General features: G+C 37.0%; 1 protein-coding gene across 1 annotated transcript; it reads left to right on the top strand.

Annotated features, from left to right (window-relative positions):
* The first annotated feature begins 3,807 nt into the window (after positions 1 to 3,807).
* On the top strand, positions 3,808 to 21,177 carry LOC121430679 (eukaryotic translation initiation factor 2 subunit 1-like). The gene is made up of 8 exons (XM_041628024.1): positions 3,808 to 3,924; positions 11,548 to 11,824; positions 12,909 to 12,988; positions 14,056 to 14,207; positions 15,173 to 15,279; positions 16,030 to 16,127; positions 17,098 to 17,241; positions 17,968 to 21,177. The coding sequence occupies exons 2-8, from the start codon at positions 11,587 to 11,589 to the stop codon at positions 18,088 to 18,090; spliced, it is 942 nt and encodes a 313-aa protein (XP_041483958.1). The 5' UTR covers positions 3,808 to 3,924; positions 11,548 to 11,586; the 3' UTR covers positions 18,091 to 21,177.
* The last annotated feature ends 44 nt before the right edge of the window (positions 21,178 to 21,221 follow it).

The raw sequence follows: 21,221 nt of genomic DNA, 5'->3' as shown, positions 1-21,221 counted from the left end.
GTGTTCTTTCTACATGAGCTGGGGCATGTACAACATATTTTTTTTTAAGAATACATCATGGATAAAGAGTTTGTATCATCATTAGAAAATGCAAAAAGAGACATTTTGAGGGTATTTTATAGTCCACCAAAGGGAAATTTGTTGTTCATCAGTATGACATCACACTTCCTTGTCGCATTACCAATGGGAGGATCTCCATAGCATTAGTGATTGCAATTTTCAAATGCTCATAACTTTCTCACTATTTGTCCGATTTTTCTCAAACTTTCTTTATTCTTATACTTTGATTTTTCTGTTTCTACACAAGCCTATTTGTTCCAAAGGTTTCATTCCCCTTTAATAGATAAACAATTGAATGCCATGACTTAGCTCGAAACCGTGACAGTACATACATTAAATCATTTCTCTAGGGGTTTTTTTTGTTATAGAAGGGGAAGTTAATTCACCCTGACAAACAGCTTTATTGTAAAAATAACAGAAAGTATTTAAAAAAAAACTAAAGTTGGCGAAGGTTTGAGGAAAATCCATGAAAGAATTTTAAAAACTTAAGTTATTTAATTTAGAATTTTGATTATCATCTTTCCTACATATCATGTCATTTTATCAGAAAATTTAAATGATTTGTATCGTAACTTTAGTATATATCCACAAATCCTTTCACAAGTACGATGCCGCATTGCGTCATGGGGAATAAAAAAAATCCCTGAAACCCTTACAAGTTACAAAAAGGAAGTCAACATGCAGTAAATCAACAACATGGTCTGCTGCTTAATATATGCATACTTAAATTTGTTTTCGGCCAAATAGAACATATTGAATCAATATTCACTTTATTTCATCTTTATTCTTAAAATCAATTTGATTTGGTTTGAATTATATGCCATCGCGATATTTTTTTAATCTGTGTCACGGTCATATATAGGCTTTCATTGATCATGAAGTACTTTAGCACTCTCATCGATTACTACTTAAGAAATATTCTTTCTGAAGCGTGCCTACCAGCATTTACTCCGAATTATTCATCTTTATATTTGAAACATATCACTTCTCTTAAAGAAATGCATAGGCCTACCACATGTACCACCCCCTTTATTACAATTTGAGATTTTGTTGCGTCAGATCGAGGAAAGGATATTACTTGTAAAAACAATGTAATTCGACATGTTCGTCATTATTTATTCATAATACCCCCTCCCCAACACACACACTGACGGAAATCATCGGATATCGATGGATAGCGCCACCTCCACACCAACACACACACCCACCATTAAATCGGATTCAATTTTTACGACATAAAAATCAGATTCCATTTCCAATTAAATCCCCTTAAATCTCATTCTCAAACAGTCATAAAAATACACAAATATGCATAATTCAGATAGAAAACAAAAAAAAACATAGGAACCCCTGTAAAAACATGCAACCGTAACAATTTTTAAAACAAAAGGGATAAAAATGATGAAGTTTTTATTATATACGCCTATTCGATCGAATAGATGCATTATGGATGATGATATCACGAGCCCACATCATCATCATCATCATGCATCATGCACCACTCTATTATCATCATCATCATCATCATCATCATGCATCAGGCAGCATCATATCATCTTCACAGAACACCACCACCACGGATCAGCATCATAATCATTGTGGTCGTCATCATCATCATCATCATCATGCATCACTCCATTATCATCATCATCATCATGCATCATCATCATCATATCATCTTCACAGAACACCACCACCACCACCACCACGGATCAGCATCATAATCATTGTCGTCGTCGTCATCATCATCTTCAGGGACAGGGGCAATGGGTACATATGCTATATTTTCTAACAATAGAGCGCAAATCGCGAGCCGAAATTAATTCATGAAAAGGGGAATGTGAAGGTCAAATCATCCTCAGAAAAATGGTGAGAGAAAAGTCCGCCAAAATAATGCTAATTTTTTTAAAATGAAAATCGGATGTAAAATAAGAAACTTATTCATTTTTTAAAAAATTATTTATACAGGATAAAAACATGATCAGCACAGTTGATTAGTGATGGATCAGTACAATAAATAATAACGTCATCAGCATACAACTCTTCCAATATCAAGATCTATCGGGTTAATTATCGGGTTAATTCTATCCTTAAAAAAAGAGACATTTTAAAATTTCCCTTATTTTTTTACAAAATAGTTATATGCACACTTTAGTCACATGTCCCTCACACACCATTTCTTTTGCTTTTTATGATTGTTTGAATTATACAATATATACAGATCATAAAAAACAATGGACCAACTTGACTGAACCATAAAATGTTAAACAATGCTCATTCACGAATAAAACTTTGTTTCACGAGAAAATGAGGAGAAAATTAGAATTTCATATAAAAAAAAAGAAATAGTGAGTGACGTCATATCAGTTCCCTAATTTGCATACAGATCGACGAAAATAACTGTTTTAAAAATTTGGCGAAACTTAAAAAGTTTCACCATTTTTCTCTTTCTTATTTTACATCCGATGAAATTTGCAGTGTTATGTTTTTTTTTTATTTTTCTCTTTTTATGCAAATCGACTTTTTGTTGGGAGTGGACTTCTCCAAGTAGTTTTTAAAATCAACTTAGAGGTAATATAGGCCTATAAATATAACTCACTGTATGAAAAAAGCGTTTGCCATTTTCTTGTTTATTCACTAGCAAACAGAATGCTATATACTATTTCCTGCGTAAAATGTACCTTAACAAAAGTTCCAATGATAGATGGAATCATTTCCTGCGCGGAGCGCACGGAGCCTTTTTTTCCAAATATAGTTTACACTCTAATTGGCTAATTTGCCAATTTCTGTGTAACTTTAGAGTTTTATCTTCTTTTTGTACTTACGAAATTATTATTATTATTCATTTGTTTATTTTATTTATTTATTTATTAAATTTTTTTTGTTGGGGGGGCAAATTGCTGTGCTTGCCTTCCAATAGTTTCGATGGTGGGGCGATCACCCCCACCCCATCCCGGCCGATCGACGCCTCTGATCTGATTCAGGCAGCTCGAGAAGGAACATTGTTTTCACCAATTTGTAACTCTTATGCCCTTTTTACACAGGATTTTCTTAACCCCGGACTATCGCTAACCCCGTACTATCCTTAACCCCGTACTATTTTTTTTTCCTTTTCACACATGCCAAATTGTTATTGCTAACCCCGGATAAGGAATGCTTGCTTTTTACACACGAAACTCGCTAACCCCGGACTAGTGGATTTTGTTGATCATTCGTAGTACAAGTACTTCACTCGTACACTTTTTACACACGCTACAATTTCCTTAACCCCGTACTATAGGTGGGGCCAAATTGCCATTTAGCCCCACCTATAGTACGGGGTTAAGCTTAGCCCACTTTCGTTTTACACATGCGATCTTAACCCCGTACTATATTGCTCTTAGCACCGCAATTGGTGGGATAACCCTGCTTTTTTGCAGGGCCAAATAATCCCGTACTATAGGTGGGGTTAGCCCACTTTGCAAAAATGCTGTGTAAAAGGAAAGTGGGCTAAGCTTAACCCCGTACTATAGGTGGGGCTAAATTGTCATTTAGCCCCACCTATAGTACGGGGTTAAGGAAATTTTAGCCTGTGTAAAAAGGGTATTAGACACCATAGTAAAAAATGCGCTCCTTTTTCAGCAGCTGCTTTTCAAATATCTAATAATGGTCGCTCAGAATAAGCATTCATATTCACTTCACACGGTAGGTCGCTCTCATAAAGCGATCTTTAGCACGAAGAGGATATATCAACGATTGCATCAGTACAGAGAAGTTGGTTGGCCATTCAGGGCGTACACGTACACGTGCACATATAAATTACCTTAAAATTCTAATTTCGTCTTCATATCGAGCTTTTGAAACATCATTTCACTCTATTAAGTTGTAAGTATAAATTTTACATAAAATAATTATTTTCATGAAATTCGATTGTTGGTAGATTGTTCATATTGAGTACTTGATAATTGGGCGTATGGAAACGGAAAAAAGGATTTGTTCAGTCCCATTCATAGACATTTGTGTGTTGAAGCTCAAACTTAGGGGTAAGAGCTATCGAGCTTGAACTTGATGTCGATTCATTTGCTTGTAAAGACTACTAAAGACGTTAGTAAAGTGGCTGACATGACCGAGATTCGAGTCTTCGACCACCTCTGTCATGTCTGTCTGTAACTGTTAGGCACGGCCGTAGTCACTAGATGGCGCTGTCGCGGAAGTGCTCAAAATTTGTACGTAAGCTTCGTCCGCTTGTCAATGAGTGAAATCGCATAGCGATGCGATATCGTCAAAATTAAGCCCCTGTCAGCGCGGATGAATATGATATTTTCTCTTTGTGATTGTCCTCCCGTGCGATGAAAAATATGTCATCGTAATGCATAGGACTTTCGCGAGCTACCGAAGTAATTTTCGTGCCCCAAATTCCATGAAATCTTCCAAAAATAACCATGAAAGTGTCGGTAAGTCAAAAGTGTCGTGAGTTGCTCTCAATTCTTACCTTATTTAGTTGTATTTCTTGCAAAATGGGTCTCGAAGGGTTCTGGATTTTCCGTTGATTGTGAAACTTGAATTGATTTCCTTTCTGTGTCTTGCAGTTAAATTGCAGCGCGGGGAATCGCAAGGGCTGTGGAAGCCCTTCTCAGTGAGGTTTACAAGCTGAGCTGCCCTTGAATTTGGTCGAATTTCGAGCCATTTTAATCGCGCGCACGGGATGATTAATTAACATAACAATTAGCAGATTAGAGATCAAGATTACGTCACGTACGTGCGTACGTGTGATACACAGAAATGAAATAGAACTTGAATCACACGGAATCACAGTCAAGAAATGCTTTGTTTTCTTTGTTTGCTAAATGATTTCCTGAATTTAGAATCATGAATAAACACCAGAGTAATGACATGAAGGAGATAATCATGGTCATATGAGGAATAACTAAATATTTTCTGAAAACGAGTGAATATGATGGGGCAATAATGTGCATGCACTGGAAAATGAAGTACATTCACCTCACTGTCAGTGCCGTGGTGTCAGTCACTCAGACACAGTGCTTTACTGCCTTTTACTGGCATTTTCTTTGCACTGCCGCCGCCACTGGTTTTTCTTTTGCCAACTAGATTAAAACTCATTTATTAATATGTTTATTGCAATTTTTGAATAAATGGTAATACAAAGTGGAAAAAAAACGAAGATAAAAATAATTTGGACTAAAATATCCCATCACCCCCCCCCCCTCTAAAAAATACACACTATCTTGAATGACTCGTTTATTTAATTTGCATTGAAAAAATAAATAATTGTATTTATGCACTTTTTTATTTCTCATTCTTTCTGCCAGAATATCAGATGCCATCATGAATAACCTCACCTCCAGATTGAACTCCTAAACATCTTGACAATGACTATCTACTGAGATATCTTGCCTTCTTGAGATTGGAAGTTTTAAGTTCAAGTCAGAGTGACCTAAGGCCCTACTAACAAGAAGAATCCAGATTTACATAAAAACAAATCCCACGAAAGATACAAACTGATTTTACTCTTAATGTGTAGTGTGTATGTGAGACACTGTGTTTGTGTTTATTTTGAGGAGGACCTCCTGACTCTGTTTTTATTATTTTATTGACTGAATGAATGATCAATACCTAAAAGTGAGAACTGATTTTTGAGGAGAGTACATTAGTGTATGGTTTTGAGTGAATTTGATTTGAGTAACTGTTTTTCTTTATTATTTTTCTCATAATCATCATTTTGCCTTTTATTATATATTTTCAGTTATATATTGTCAGTTACATTAAGTTGAACTTCCAAATTTGATCAAAGTGTTCAATTCTTGGGATAGAATTTTATCAGGTAATAAAACTGAGTTTGATAAATCTAAAAAAGGACACTGAAAAAATATGAACACTTGGAGATGCTCACTAAGAAGAGGAAAAAACATGAAAGGAAATGGAACTTAAGTGGATGTTATAGCATGCCTTTCGCAGATCTCCAAGCACCAGGAATCATAGGCGGCGGAAGTGGGGGGGGGGGGGAGTATCCCCCTAAATTTGAGGTGGGGAGGGGACGATTCCATCCCCCTCAATTTTTTGTTGATAACCTTATTTTTTAATTTTTTTTGGCTTGTCAATTTTCAATTTTGTTTCCTGTGTCCCCCCCAAGATATTATTTGGTCACTATCTTTTTTTTTTCGGGGGGGGGGGGGGTCAAAAGATTTTGGCGGTTCCCCCCTAAAATTTTTGGCTTCCCCCACCAATGCCAGGAATGTTGATGTTCAACTGAGAGTTGCTGAAGTGGAATCTCCGTTTGTCTGTGAACTTATTATAGAGAATGATCATTCCAGGACAAGTTAGATGATATTACCCAGCCCATAGCATACATCCCAACAATGGAATGGAGGCAATATACCCCTGTAATACATGAAGTATCATATTATCTTTAGGTTGGTTTGGAAAGTAAGTCCTCTAGTCAATATTAATGTCTGCCCAACAAAATGGTACTATCTGGCAATTTGGTGGTTCAATCACAAGCAGAAAAAGTTTAGTAAATTGACACTAGTAAGACAATTAAACAAATATAATACAGCCAAACTGTCTGACCCCTTACTTGACTACTGACTTAACTAATTATTGAAAAATGACAAGGGATGCTTAGGCCCTTTGTAACCATTTCATTGGGCAGACTGAAGCAGATGACTAGAATTCATACTTTCATGAAGATGAAGGAACATCAAAATGATTATTACAATTTAGCAAATATGAATTTATAACACTGTCATGGTTATAAAAAATAATGAATTTCTATCAAGTAAAATGACAATACAATGTAAGACATAACTGCAATAAAGTAATTTCATTTCCAAAAGATATCTTACATAATTTAATAACCAAATTTCTCAAGATAATATTTCTTCTGCACAAATTGTATGAAATGCTCAGTGTAAATCATGCTGTTTATAAATCTCTAGGAATTTTTTTTTCAAAATGAAAATACATGTAAACTTAATCAAAACCAGGGGTGGTGGATCCAGGATTTATCCTGGGGGGGGGGGCACATTTTCAGGATGAAAATTTGTCAAGCAAAAAAGGGCCTTACGGGGGGGGGGGGGCATTCTTTGATGAAAATTGCATATTTTCATTACATCTTGACTGTAGCTCTCAAAGGGGGGGGGGTTGAGCTAGATGTGCCCTCCCCAGATCCACCAGTGATAAAAATCAGCATTTATGAAAGATTGCATACCTTATATTCTGAATTGGTAAATTCAATGCATATGTCTACAAAATGAAACTGACATGTTTGGATAAATTGCTTATTTTTGTTTCAAGAAAGAATTCATCAATAACAGCTTAGAGTTATTGAGAAAACATGAAGAAAAAATAATATTCTGATATGCAATAACTGATTCTAGGACATCTACCCCCTGGACATCTACCCCCCGGACATCCACCCCCTTAGGACAAGTTCCCCCTAGGACAAGTACCCTCTAGGACATCTACCCCCCGGACATCTACCCCCCGGACACCTACCCCCCGGACATCTACCCCCCGGACATCTACCCCCTGGACATCTACCCCCCGGACATCTACCCCCCGGACACCTACCCCCCGGACATCTACCCCCGGACATCTACCCCCTGGACATCCACCCCCCGGACATCTACCCCCCGGACATCTACCCCCCGGACATCTACCCCCTGGACATCCACCCCCCCGGACATCCACCCACTTAGGACAAGTACCCTCTAGGACATCTACCCCCTGACATCTACCCCCTCATCTTTAAATTGATTTTGAATTGATAAGATATATATTTTTGCTCATCTATGAGCGATCATAACGAACGAGCAATTTGACAAAAAAATGACAGGGGGTAGATGTCCGGGGGGTAGATGTCCTAGAGGGTACTTGTCCTAGAGGGTACTTGTCCTAAGGGGGTGGATGTCCGGGGGGTAGATGTCCGGGGGGTGGATGTCCGGGGGGTAGATGTCAGGGGGGTGGATGTCCGGGGGGTGGATGTCCGGGGGGTAGATGTCCGGGGGTGGATGTCCGGGGGGTAGATGTCCTAGAGGGTACTTGTCCTAGGGGGTACTTGTCCTAAGGGGGTGGATGTCCGGGGGGTGGATGTCCGGGGGGTAGATGTCCAGGGGGTAGATGTCCGGATACGCTTATATCTATTTTATATATGCTTTTTTTCCAAAAATTTAATCCTTGACATGGGGGGGGGGGCTGGTTTAGTAGTCAAATTCACCCCCCCCCCCGTTAAGTAAAATGCTTTATCAAAATAAGATTATGCTATCATTTACAAATTACTGCATTTTGGAGCCCATTAAAATTCAAAATGAATCATAGAGGGCAGTGCCACACCTTATTCACTGAAATTAAGGAGGGGCATGCACAGCTGAAAAACTATCAGCAGGGGCAATAATTTTCACTGCAATGTTAGATATCCTAAAAAAAATCCTGAAAACACATAATTAAATGAAATTAAACTCCCAGGAAGTGCCCCTGTATACTATTACAGCCCTTGACCTGTATATTCTCAAGGGGTTCAATAATTCCTTCTCTTCCCTTGTAGAGTCGGTTCGGGTGCGAATGTGTCTGAAAAAAAAGTAAAAAAAGGATCATTAGTAAAAATTGTAGATAGAACAGAACATATCATTTTTAAAAAATTTAGCAAGCAAAAACAAAGATTGATCTGGCATTGGAAAATAAAAGGAAATTAATTAACACCGCCCCCCCCCCCCCCCCCCGCTTCAACATTTTTTTGTTGTTTGCTTCTGCTTACAACTTTATAAATTTACCCGATACACCTTTCAAAACTTTTGGCTCCATTATCATGATTATGCCACTGTTCAAGTATTATTTATTTGGAAACCAATGCTAAAACTATAAGGTGAAATGAAATTATATAAAGAAAAAAATATATATTTCACAAAGTATAAAATCATAATGATGTAGGTCATGTTCAAATTAGACCCTGGACTGGACTCAAAATTAGATCAAGTGTAGTGTAGACCAAATGTAAATTAGACAAAGTGTAGACCAAATGGCAATTAGATTTTTTTTTAAACCAAATGGGTCAAGCCCATTTGGTATATGTATAAAGACTAAATACATGTATATGTATATAAGTTAAAAAAATATAATTAAGTAGCCTAGGTTGTGCTGAAATTAGACCAACTGGACATTTCACAAAATGAGAATTAGACCAAGTGTAGACCAAATGGGTTTAGCCCATTCGGCATTAGACTAAATGAGAAGTGGGCAAATTGCATGTGAACCAAATGAATATACATATTTACAATGTGGAACTGCATGATATAAAGCCAATTTTATGTACCAGTATTTGACAAAGTAAAAAAATATATAATTATGTAGGTTATGCTGAAATTAGACCAACTGGACATTTCACTAAATGAGAATTAGACCAAGTGTAGACCAAATGGCAATTTAGTTGACCAAATGGGTTTAGCCCATTTGGCATTAGACCAAATGACAAGTGGGCAAACTGCATGTAGACCAAATGAAAATACACCAGAAAACACATTTCACAAGTTGGGACTGATATAGAGAGCTGTAGCAGACGACGGAGATGGGTACATGATCTGCGTCCGCAAAAAACGCGCACGCATCTATGTACTAACATGAAAAACAGCATATGGGACGATCTGACTAAAAATCGCACATGCGGGGCTATTTGAGAGTCACAGCAGAGGACGGCTAGCAGACGCCGACGGGCGTGCGCATTTAGCGAGCACATCGTGATCGTTTAAACTATCGATAGTAAGGACAGTGCATTAACAGGGACCCGTGATGTCTATGACTTTTTCGACCCATGTTGGTGCTATGAAATTGCTCTTTTTTGCAGTTTAAATGAATTTTACGTAAGTTTTAAGTGGTTTCACATGACAAATTAGATATTAAGAAATTTTTTGATATCATTCTTGGGGACAACAAACACATTTTGAAATTCTTGTTGTCCTGCCTAGTAAAGTGCCGAAATATTCGACACTTGAGCTAATCCACTGTATTTATATTCTACTCAATCAATGTAAACATATCAGGTTTCATAACAAGATTATTGGAAGACGGTAAGTCATGAAAAATAGACGGTGAACTGGGGGGAGGTCACTGAATCTATTTTTAGCACTCTCAATTTCTGTAATTGCTGTCTTTGTCCCGCAGGGGGAAATGAAAAAAAACGTCCCCATAAACAAGGCCAAGGACAGTCTCAATTTATCAAGACACGATTTGTCTTGGTTTATGAGGATATCCTTGTTTTCTGGGACAATCCCAATTTTTGGACCAGCGCCTCTACTGAACATATGGCCATTGAGTCCCCTGTACAGATTGCGCTAGAACTTCGGTCTCTGTATTTGGTGAGTGAAGCCAACGGAGTTCAGCTGAACAACCAACATCACAGAGACTGAAGCTTTTGGTCTATATTTATTCATACATATTGCCTATAGTCTATAAAGTCTATATAGAGTAGGCTAACCCTCCCTTCATTCGACCGGCGCCGAGATTCGACATGGCAAATCTACTATTTTGCAAGCCTGCACACTCAAACACCAAAACTCACCCAAACACATTTTAATAGACACTATCACTTACCTTCAGAAAGTCCTCATTTTAACTAAAAATTAGTTTAAAAAGTCGAAATTTTCCCTCCAAAATGCCAGAATATGTGCCATATATCTAGAGCACGAGGCGGCTTAGCTCAGATTTAAGAAGCAGGGTCGCCGAAAACTGCACCAAAAACGAAGAAATATTTGGGCAAATTGGGCAAATAGTTTTGGTCTTTTCGAAACACTTGCCCGACTAGTCTTGAGGACGCAATTATGATGACTTTTTAAAGACTGTCATATACTTCTTCATCGTTGACGTCTTGACACTCTCCATAGTCTCATAAGCGAAGGACCAAAACAAAGATCCATCTTTGTTTTGGTCCTTTGCTTATGAGACTATGAGAAAAACTCTGACTTCTGTTGCTTGATTTTTCTGTGTGCAGCGGCATGTAATGAACCCTTGGCTTGAGTGCATCTCACCAGTGCAGTCTGAGTCACCCGTCTTTTGCTAATGCAGTTTCGCACCAGCCGACTTCGAGCAAATTTCCCCATCAAAAATGTTTACTACAGGCAAATGACATGTCCATGTTTCTCAGTCACATTTTGAGGTCAATAAACAATGATATGCCCATTGCTTGTTTGATCGCAATCGTGAACAGCTGTATGTCTCCGATCTCGACGCACAGCATCATCTTCGAATTCTCAGTCAGACATTGCTTCGCTTGACTTTGTCATTATTTTGATGCACACTGAAGTTAGCGATCAAAAGTTTTGCCTGCGACAGCTCACCCGTTTGTTTGCTGCATGTTCGCATGATTTTGGTCGCTATCTTCATCTTCCATATCAAAATTAAGCTTCAAGCGAAGCAATGCCTATCTGATAATCCTCTTAGTACCCTCCTTTATTTCAATATTTTTGTTGATTATCACTGTTTGATAATTTTTTTTTCCAGGTCTATTAACGTTCAGCTGATCTTTGAGCAGAAGCAGTCATGCCGCTTTCATGTCGATTCTACGAGCAGCTCTACCCGGCCGTAGAGGATGTTGTGATGGTGAAGGTGCGTTCTATCGCAGAGATGGGGGCGTATGTCCACCTCCTAGAGTACAACAAGATTGAAGGGATGATCTTGCTTAGTGAACTGTCGAGAAGGCGTATCCGCTCAATCAACAAACTCATCAGAGTGGATAGGGACGAGTGTGTCGTGGTCATCAGGGTGGATGAAGAAAAAGGTGAGTTAAGAAATCTCTTGTTGTTTCTGTTTTCTAAAGTTTTAAGCTCAATAAGTAACAAACTACTCAGCTACTAAAACCCTGATCCATTCGAGAATGAATTTGATCTTGAATCAACAAACTAAACTACACTACTAGTCAGCTAGCTATCTTAAAGTTACTATTACCTGTAAAAGCCAGAGAACAATAGATTCAGTGGACCAAATCTATTCTCTGTTTTTTTACAGGTAAAACATTGAGTTAAAGATAGGTGACTGGTAGTGTCATTCAACAAGTTTAATGCAAAAGTATTTTTATGTGCTTTGCCACCAAGGTAAGCAGAAAATTGTTCTTGCTTTATGCAAAATAACACCTTAAACTGCTACTCGCTCCATTTAAGGTCAAGTCAACCCCAGAAAAATGTTTGATTTGAATAGAGAAAAATCAAGCAAGTATAACGCTGAAAATTTCATTAAAATTGGATGTAAAATAAGAAAGTTATGACATTTAAAGTTTTGCTTATTTTCACAAAACAGACCTGCAAATAAGGCAGTCAATGATGTCCCTCACTCACTATTTCTTTTGTGTTTATTGTTTGAATTATACATTTTTAAATTTTTTTTTACAGATTTGACAATAAGGACCAACTTGGCTGAACTATATAATATTAAACAATGCTAATTCCACATGTTCAGGGAGGAATTAATCATTTTTTCACTTGAATGAAGAGAAAATGAGAATATTTCATATTTCATTTAAGAAAATACAAAAGAAATAGTGAGTGGATGACGTCATCTGTTTTCTTATTTACATATCAACCAGGATGTGCATATAACTGTGTTGCAAAATTAAGCAAAACTTTAAAATGTTATAACTTTCTTATTTTACATCTGACTTTGACAAAATTTTCAGTGTTATGCTTGTTGGGTTTTTCATTATTTATTAAAATCAACTTTTGTTGGGGTGGACTTGTCCTTTAAGAAATGTCATTTTGAGTGAACAAAGTAGAAAAAAAATCACTGTTTTATGTAGGGTACACTAAATTCACTTTTTCATGAAAAGTACTCTCTGGGATTGTCATCATGTTTCCACTCCTTCATCACAGGTTACATTGATTTATCGAAGAGGAGAGTATCGCCAGAAGAAATTAAAAAGTGCGAGCAGAAATATGCAGCAGCCAAAGCAGTAAGTTTTCGCTCCAGGGGCTCGTTGCAGAAAGAGTTGCGTTTAAACGCAAGTCAAAAATCTATCGCAAGTCCAATATGCGTGCTGTTGATTGGTTGAAAATGAAGTTGCGCATGATTTTTAGAGGTGCATTTGATTGCAACTCTTTCTGCAACAGGCCCCAGAAACCTTTAACATGAAGCTAATTAACTGATCAGAAGATTCATTTGGTGGGTTGTTTGCATCTATCATTATGTACGATTTATCATTTACATCAGCTTTACAGTTTACAATCAATCACCAAGTTTTATGGTTCATTGCCCGGGATGAAGTGTAATTAACAATAAATCAGATGTGTAATGAAATGGTAGTGAAATATTAAGAATTAAAATTCATGTAACTGAATACCTCATGTGACCTGACAACAAATTGAATACAAATTCATAGATGGAGGTACCATGCTTTATATAGTCCTTATTCTTTGTCTTGTGTCTATCAAAGTTTAACGAGATCAATCATGATGTAATTTAAATGTAAAGAAAGAGTATTTTTCTTTTATGAGATGCAATTTTTTTCCCATTTACTTTGTGCGAATTCCAGACCTTTCTATGTCCATAGGGTTATCCTACAGACATCATTATTACGTAGTCAAGCTGCTTTAATATTAAACACTACTGTAAAAACTGATGTCATAATCAATCATGTAGTATACATGTAGCATTAAACCTTAAAAGGAAAGCTGTTATTATGGAAGTAATGTACATCATCAAGTGAAGGCATGTTTGCTCAAAATAATTTCTAGATATGAATGTATATCCATAAATTTATTTTTTACAAAGGACATTTTGCAAATTTCCTGTAGAAAAACTGACTCTGATGGATTTCCTTAGAGTTAGAATTGATTGGATCAGTCGTAACTCTCTGTAAGGCGGGGCCCAGGTCATTAACAAATTTGCCTGTTAGCTACATGGAAAGTAAGTAACTGGTCACATGATTGATTTTAGCCAATCAGTTGATTAGGATCTAGATCATCATTGTATAATTCTTACTAATGCCCTTGATGATTTGTATTATTGTATTCCTTGCAGGTTAATAGTATCCTGAGGCATGTAGGTGAGATCCTTGGCTACACAAGCAACTCACAACTAGAGGAACTCTATTCCAAGACAGCATGGTACTTCGATCAGAAGTATAAATCCGTTGGTGACGGAGCATATAGAGCCTTCAAGCTGTGTGTAAAGTAAGTGCAAACGGGAGGCTGAAATAGTGCAAATCATAATTCACACATTAGCACAAAAGAGACCTTGACCTTCATCAATATACATGGAGTACAAGATCCCGTCTTACAAGCAGTTGTGATTGATCCAATCAATCACAATTAATCTCAACAATTAATCTCAACAATTAATGTCACAATTAATCTCATAATTAATCTCTCAATCTCATAATTAATCTAATAATTAATCTCACAATTAATCTCAACGATTTGGAAATTCATCAATGCCATATTTTCCCTCACAAAATTAGCACATTGTCCTTCTGTAGACAAGGAGGAGCATACTGAATGGTCAAGGAGACAATGTATGTATGACAATACATCATATCTACAAAGCATTTTGGACAAACATGCATTTTAGATGTTGACAATGCTTTCCATAGTTGTGGTTGATTGGATCAATCGTAACTCTATATAAGATGGAGCCCTGGTAAACTCTGCATATGTTAATTTTCATGGGACCCAAGGAAATTGTTTGACTTGGGGGAAATTGACTTTGAAGATTTTTTTTGCATATTCTGGTTTGAAATAATGGTGTGAGTTAGGTGATTATTTGACGAATGGAAGGTCTACATGTACTTAAAATGCAGTCTCCCGTATATGTGAAGCCTTCATGCTGTACGTAGAGTAAGTAAAGGAAAGGTTGTATTGAGGAAAACTACATGTACACTTAATACAAAAAAAGTCACTTGATCTTCTTCAAATTGCATGTAGTATAACATTTGCTTCACCTGCTTAGCAGGAGCAAGATCTTAGTATTCATTTATTTACTCTGTTTTATTTATCCAGGGCAGTCTTTCCAGTAGAAAATTGCTGTACAAGACAGCCCTGCACAGTTGAAATAATTACAATAAAAAGAGGAGAATAAAGTTTGTATACATCGTTCGTCTAATAATATATGTATTTCAATCCTTTGTCTTCTCCTGCAGAGAACCAGAAATCTTGAATGAGTGTAATCTAGATGAGAGGACACATAAAGTTCTACAGGAGAACATTGAAAGGAAACTCACACCCCAAGCAGTCAAAATTAGATCAGGTATTTAACCCATCCCTACCCAAGCCAAATGACCCATGTGCAAAGCCAATAGGAATAACAAATGATATGTGGGTATATCATCTATGACTATGAAGTGCTGATTATCTATTCAATGGTGTAATGTATTTTACCCTGGCTATGGCTATGATGTCTAAGTTGCATTTTGCATCCAAGGAATTAGTCCTCTGGATTCCCCTCACCTGGGTTGAGTGCAGCAAAATGCGGATTAATTTCTTGCTGAAGGAAATCGCGCCATTGCTGGGACTTAAACCCATGAAAAATCCCATTCATCTTCAATAATTTGCAAACACATTGGCCTGTATTCTGAAGTCGAGTTTAACTTAAACTCGGGTTTAAAGTATGTATAGCCAATTGTTACATAAATCACTAAAAGTAGAGATATCGTATTTCATCTCATTTGGCTCCCAAATCATTCATAATTGTCTAGGAAGTATAAATAGATGATTGTCTTCACCATCGATGAATCGGGAAAGAGCACAGTAAACACAAGAAACATACAACGTAATACGAATTTTGACACCTTTGGCTTCCCATAAATTTAGCACAGAGTTAGACCAAGGTCTAAGTTAAACCCGAATTCAGAATACAGGCCATTGAGTGTATATGTTTATTGTTTGGATGTCACATAAATATTGCTGTATCGTTTGAAGATTGACTGTACAATCCATGCATTGCTTTTTCTAAAATCCTATTGGTTAACCTATTGCTAATACATGTTTCCTTGTACAGATATTGAAGTGGCATGTTACGGCTATGATGGTATCGACGCAGTTAAGGATGCCCTTACGAAAGGCCTTGATCTGTCTTCGGAAGAGATGCCTATAAAGGTATGAAGAAGTACTTTCCTTTGTGATTCCTACAGCCCTCTTTATCGTTTCCCCAGACAGAATGCTTGACGATAACTTATAATGCAAATAATGCACAGTTGTCAGTGTGTTCGTGGCGGTCCAGTGCTCTTTAGGGGTTATACAATGTGCCCCAGGCTTGAAGCGCTTGCTCCGAGTGCTTTTGTATAATATTGTCAATACCTGACATGTCTGCATAGCCACTAACATCATTAATTCAAATCGATGCATTATTTGTTTTATGAAGCTGGTCGGCAAATATGAAATTAATCAAAACCTATCCAAATTTCCACCGATTGTGAGGAGGAAGAGGCCACATCTGTCTCCCGTTATGCCATCACAAGCATAGCCAGCATGATGCCAGCCTGAGTGAGCACATGAAAATCCTTACCACATATAACCTATTTTTGAAAGATTGGGGGTGCTTGTTATTCTTGCATCATTTACACTTAAAGTAAAGTGGTATAGCTACAACACCGACCAGAGGTAATGCATCCAACATGTATAGTGCTGCACCCAAATATACTTGGCGGGAGGTTTAGAATACAATTTGAAATATCAACAGATGACTTGCATACACACTTGCCAATGGCTACATCCTAGAACCCGTTTCATTCACTGTAAATGACAAAAAAGTTATTGAACTAAGTGAAGTTCCTTTGGGTCAGAAAAAGAATTTCAACAAAAATAATAACAATCAGATAATAAACAATGCTTTTTCTTCTGTTTGAAAACTAACAGAGATTTGTATCAAATCCCTACATTTTAGCATACCAAGCTAATTACCAAGAGGATGCTGCTTATGGTGTACAAAATACAGAGACAGCACTTCCGCTACCAAGGGTTATGACCATCAAGCCATTTATATCATATTGGAAGCAGTGGTAAAGAAGGTTCAGGGTCTTCTTTCATGCAAAGAACAATCATCATATTTTATCTTTTTCTTTCCCAGATTAACCTGATAGCTCCACCCCAGTATGTGGTCACTACTCAGACGTTACAAAGAGAAGACGGTGTGAATAAACTGAAAGAAGCAATCGATGCAATACAGGAAAGCATCATCAAGAGTGGAGGAGTCTTCAAGGTTATGATGGCGGTAAGTCCTTCATTTAGGATGTAGAAATGTCCAGTAACTTAGCTTTTTAGTATTATTCTTTAACTGGTTAAAACTATAGTGGTTAAATTGGATAAGATTAAAGTGGTCTTAAGTTAGTTGAATCTGAAGGAAACTGTTGATGCTTTATAGGAAATCGTCACTAAGAGTGAAGGAGTCTTCATGGGTATGGTGTTGTAAGTCCTTCAGATAGGATGTAGAAAGGTGGAATATTGGTGTGTTACTGGGAATTATGGGAATTCCAGAAAATGAATTTCATATCTTTGTCAGAGAGATAAAAAACGATTAAAAAAATTGCAAATGATTAACAAGTTCGACTAGCTGCCTATGGAAAATTTAGAAAAATTCTGGCAGAAAAGTGTTTGTTTTAGGTCATGAAAATCAAAGAAACTGATGGAAGTCTTGAACCGAAATTGATAAGAGAATCCCCCCGCTCATTTCCCAGCCCATCAGGAAATTTTGTTTTCTTGAAAAGTTGGGAACCCTGATAAGTTGAAAATGTCATTTGTTTTTATCCTGTATTATAAATGTGTGTATTAGACTGTGAAGCTGATTCAATTAATGTTCACTTAGAATTGTACTAACCACTTTGTACAACACTCTTTTGATGTGGTTTATGTTTTTAACTCACTTTATGAAAATCTGCAAGTCGGCTTTAGGCTGCTAAAGAACTCTTGAAATAAAAGTATTCTTCCTCTCTTTCAACAGCCTAAGGTAGTCACAGACACAGAGGAACAAGAGCTTGCCAGACACCTGGAGAATCTGGAGAAAGCAAACGCAGAGGTCGACGGAGACGACGACGGAGAGGAAATCGGGAACGAGGAAGACTAACTAGCAAGTGAACGTAGTTAGCCGGTTAAATTCAATCCTCATTTATTTATAATATATGCGAGAGTAAGAGCTGGAAAGATACCTCAATGATAGTCGTGGTTTCACTGTTTGTGGGATAACACAGCACCTTTCCCGGTCCCCAATTGCTAGGTCTATGCAGAGATTTGTGTGTTTCATAATACATGCGCCACCCAGTTCATTGTCACGAACGTCCTTCTTTTCCGTGTTGGTCAAAAACTATTTTCTTGATAGCATTCCCCGCGAGTGAGAATTGAAAATTCAAGAAATATTTAACTGAACGATGAATCTTCAAGTGCGTGAAATAATCCATATCAATCAAGAACTACAAGTGCAGTGTTTATAAAGTGAGGTTCGTAATAACCTTGAAAGCGAAAGATGGTGGTTGATGCATGGTGTTGTCACGCGATCTTTTGGGGTTAACGCGAAGGAGGGATGTCGCAAAGGCGCAGCTTGTGCGCATGTGGTATGAAATGCACAGATGGAAGAATTGGAAAGGCGAAGATGCTGACCTGCATTCCATCTCATGCCTTACTTAACTCGCAATTTTGTTGAGGTACTTAACCCACTGACTTCTTGATTCTAATACTGTCATAGGCTTTGCACAGGGACCAGCTATTTCTAGTGGTGGGAGGTTAAGGATACATGTAGATCGCAGCCCTGGTAGATCGGTGTTCTATCTAGACCCATTTTAGCGGTGGTTGCTATTTCATGCCATTACAAGGTTTTTTCAGGCCAAGTATGTGTTCTTAAAGCCAAAAAGTAAAGGAACATTAGCAGATCTTTGAAAATAAACTTATGTTTCTCAAATATAAGAATGTTTAATGTAAATTATGCAAATAAAACAAGATTTAAGATGGAAATGAACGCAAGTGCAATTCCTTGTGGCAGAGTTGGTTTTGAAACATTCATTTGGAATTAGTAATGGACGGAAGCAGTGTTTTTCATGTGCTGGTTAGACCCGACCGCTACTGTCCACTGTAGCTATAACACTGATGGAGATGTTTGTTCAGTCCTTTAGAAATAAAACAATGAAGCGGTTAACAGTTTATTTTTTATAGCACTGGGCGTATTTGTGACCATTTTAGATTTAAAAAAAAAATCATTCTGTAGTTGGTGTATGATACATTCTTCTTGGTGAATTACCAATTGGTCTAATTGTACCCGCTTTAATCTTCTTTTTGTTAGGTTTTGTCTCTCATGATTTAATCCTACTTCCAGTGTGTTGACTTATCATTTCATCTTCAATGTAATTGCCATGAAGCCCATTATGCATTTTCTCAAATTTCCACTTGTTCCTTAATACCTTTGTCTATTGTCCACTTGGTCAATCACCACTTAGTCTATATATTGTTAAATGAACTATTTTGTTTATGAAACTAATTTTCATTCTATAATTAAAAGTGTATACCTGTGCCGTCTTGGCTCTTTTGACCATGTGGATTTACATTATCCATGTGCCACGGAAGCCAATTTTGGATGTATGAGGTATAGTTAGCCCATGTAAGTTTTGATAATATGGTGAGGTTTATCAAAATATTGTGATGTGATTGCAGTACATGTACATCCACAGAATGGTTGCTTTTAAATCATACAAGTGTTACGTTTGTGAAAGTATTTGATTTATTTCTTGTGATAGTCGGGTTTCATGTCTTGCTCATTTAAATACATTTTGTCTCCATTTCAGTTCATAATCTTTGCTAGCATGCATGGCGGAGCTTCTGTAGAATGGCAGAGTTTTTATATTCCCAATTGTCACTTTGTAGTTTTCCTGATAATTGGGGTTTTCCCCCCATTTCTCCTATGCAGATTAAATCTATATTTCATTGCTATCTGTATAAATTCTGAAAATACACTGTTAGTACATGTATGTATTGATTCCTTCTTTTTTTTTTAAAGTAGAATTACACATATCTTCAAATATTCATTTTGAAAAATTGTATTTCGAATATTTCCAAAGCATTTCAGTCAGCAATCTCATTGCAAACGCTGGATCATGGAAGAGAACTCTACTGCCCAGTCTCATGTTTATGTACTATTGTAGCTCTGGTTGATTTAGAGTTCTCACCTGTTAATATCATGTACAATTTACATCAATAAATTAAATCGTACATCAATGAAATAGGGTTAGATGTACTTCGAGGAAACGGTGGGTTTTCGTCCTTTCAGATTTCTCAATAGGAAATTGTACATGTAACAGCTATCAAATAGCAACATTTTTCCATTTTGCACAGATATGCTTTACTGAGTAGTATATGGCAATCCCTCTAATTGTAAACACTGATTCAATAATGATTTTTGGAGTTGATTCAATAGTAACCCTTTCTGCAACTGGTCCCTTGCAAAAATCGAATGACTTGTTTTTCTTTACTAGGCTTAAGAATAGTCTAAAAATCATTCACAAAATGTTGTTTACAATCTTAATTCCTCGTTCTGTGTGGGTGTTGCATAGTAACGAACGACATTACAAACAACTGGTGTCCCTCAAGAACAAAATCAATGCCAACGTAATGGTGTGTACATTAGATTACATTACATTATAAGAAAGGCTAACTACTTGTTTGTAAAGTGGTTTGCAACTTACGAACAGCTTTATGAACCCCACCCACCGGATTGGTGTTTCTTAAAGTTATGCGTGACTTTATGAACGACTGGAACGTTATCTCCAGTGCTAACTCAATTGCGGAGGGATATGTCTCTTAGCAAAAAGAAAGGTTCACCAGTCGTGCGTAAAGCCATTCATAACTTACAAATGGCTTGTGAAATACTCACCTGGGGGCGGACTTTACGAAAAACTGGTGATAATTTCTTGTGGTAAATGATATTTTACAATTGAAATTGGTGATTATTTAACGCGTAAGAAAGGATCACCAGTCGTTTTTGAAGTCGCTCTGAACGTACAAACAGCTTTGTGAAACACCCACCAGGCCAGAAATATAAATGTTCATGATGGATGTCCACATGTACTGTGTAATTATGTATAGTTGTGAAAATACAAACATGTACTGTTTGGCAAACAACAAACAAAATAAAGAAGGCACTATAATAGTGTCAACATATTTGTACAGACACTGGATTGAATGGAATGTGTGTTAATTATCGAGTTCAACCTT

This window comes from Lytechinus variegatus, chromosome 17, assembly GCF_018143015.1.
Source record: "Lytechinus variegatus isolate NC3 chromosome 17, Lvar_3.0, whole genome shotgun sequence".
Taxonomy (NCBI): Eukaryota; Metazoa; Echinodermata; class Echinoidea; order Temnopleuroida; family Toxopneustidae; genus Lytechinus; species Lytechinus variegatus.
This window is presented reverse-complemented; position numbering and strand designations above follow the sequence as displayed.

Coding starts and splice junctions, on each gene's coding strand:
- LOC121430679 (XM_041628024.1), top strand. CDS start 11,587: ATGCCGCTTTCATGTCGATTCTACGAGCAGCTCTACCCGGCCGTAGAG. Junction 15,280..16,029: donor AGCAGTCAAAATTAGATCAG/GTATTTAACCCA, acceptor TTCCTTGTACAG/ATATTGAAGTGGCATGTTAC. Junction 16,128..17,097: donor CGGAAGAGATGCCTATAAAG/GTATGAAGAAGT, acceptor TTTCTTTCCCAG/ATTAACCTGATAGCTCCACC.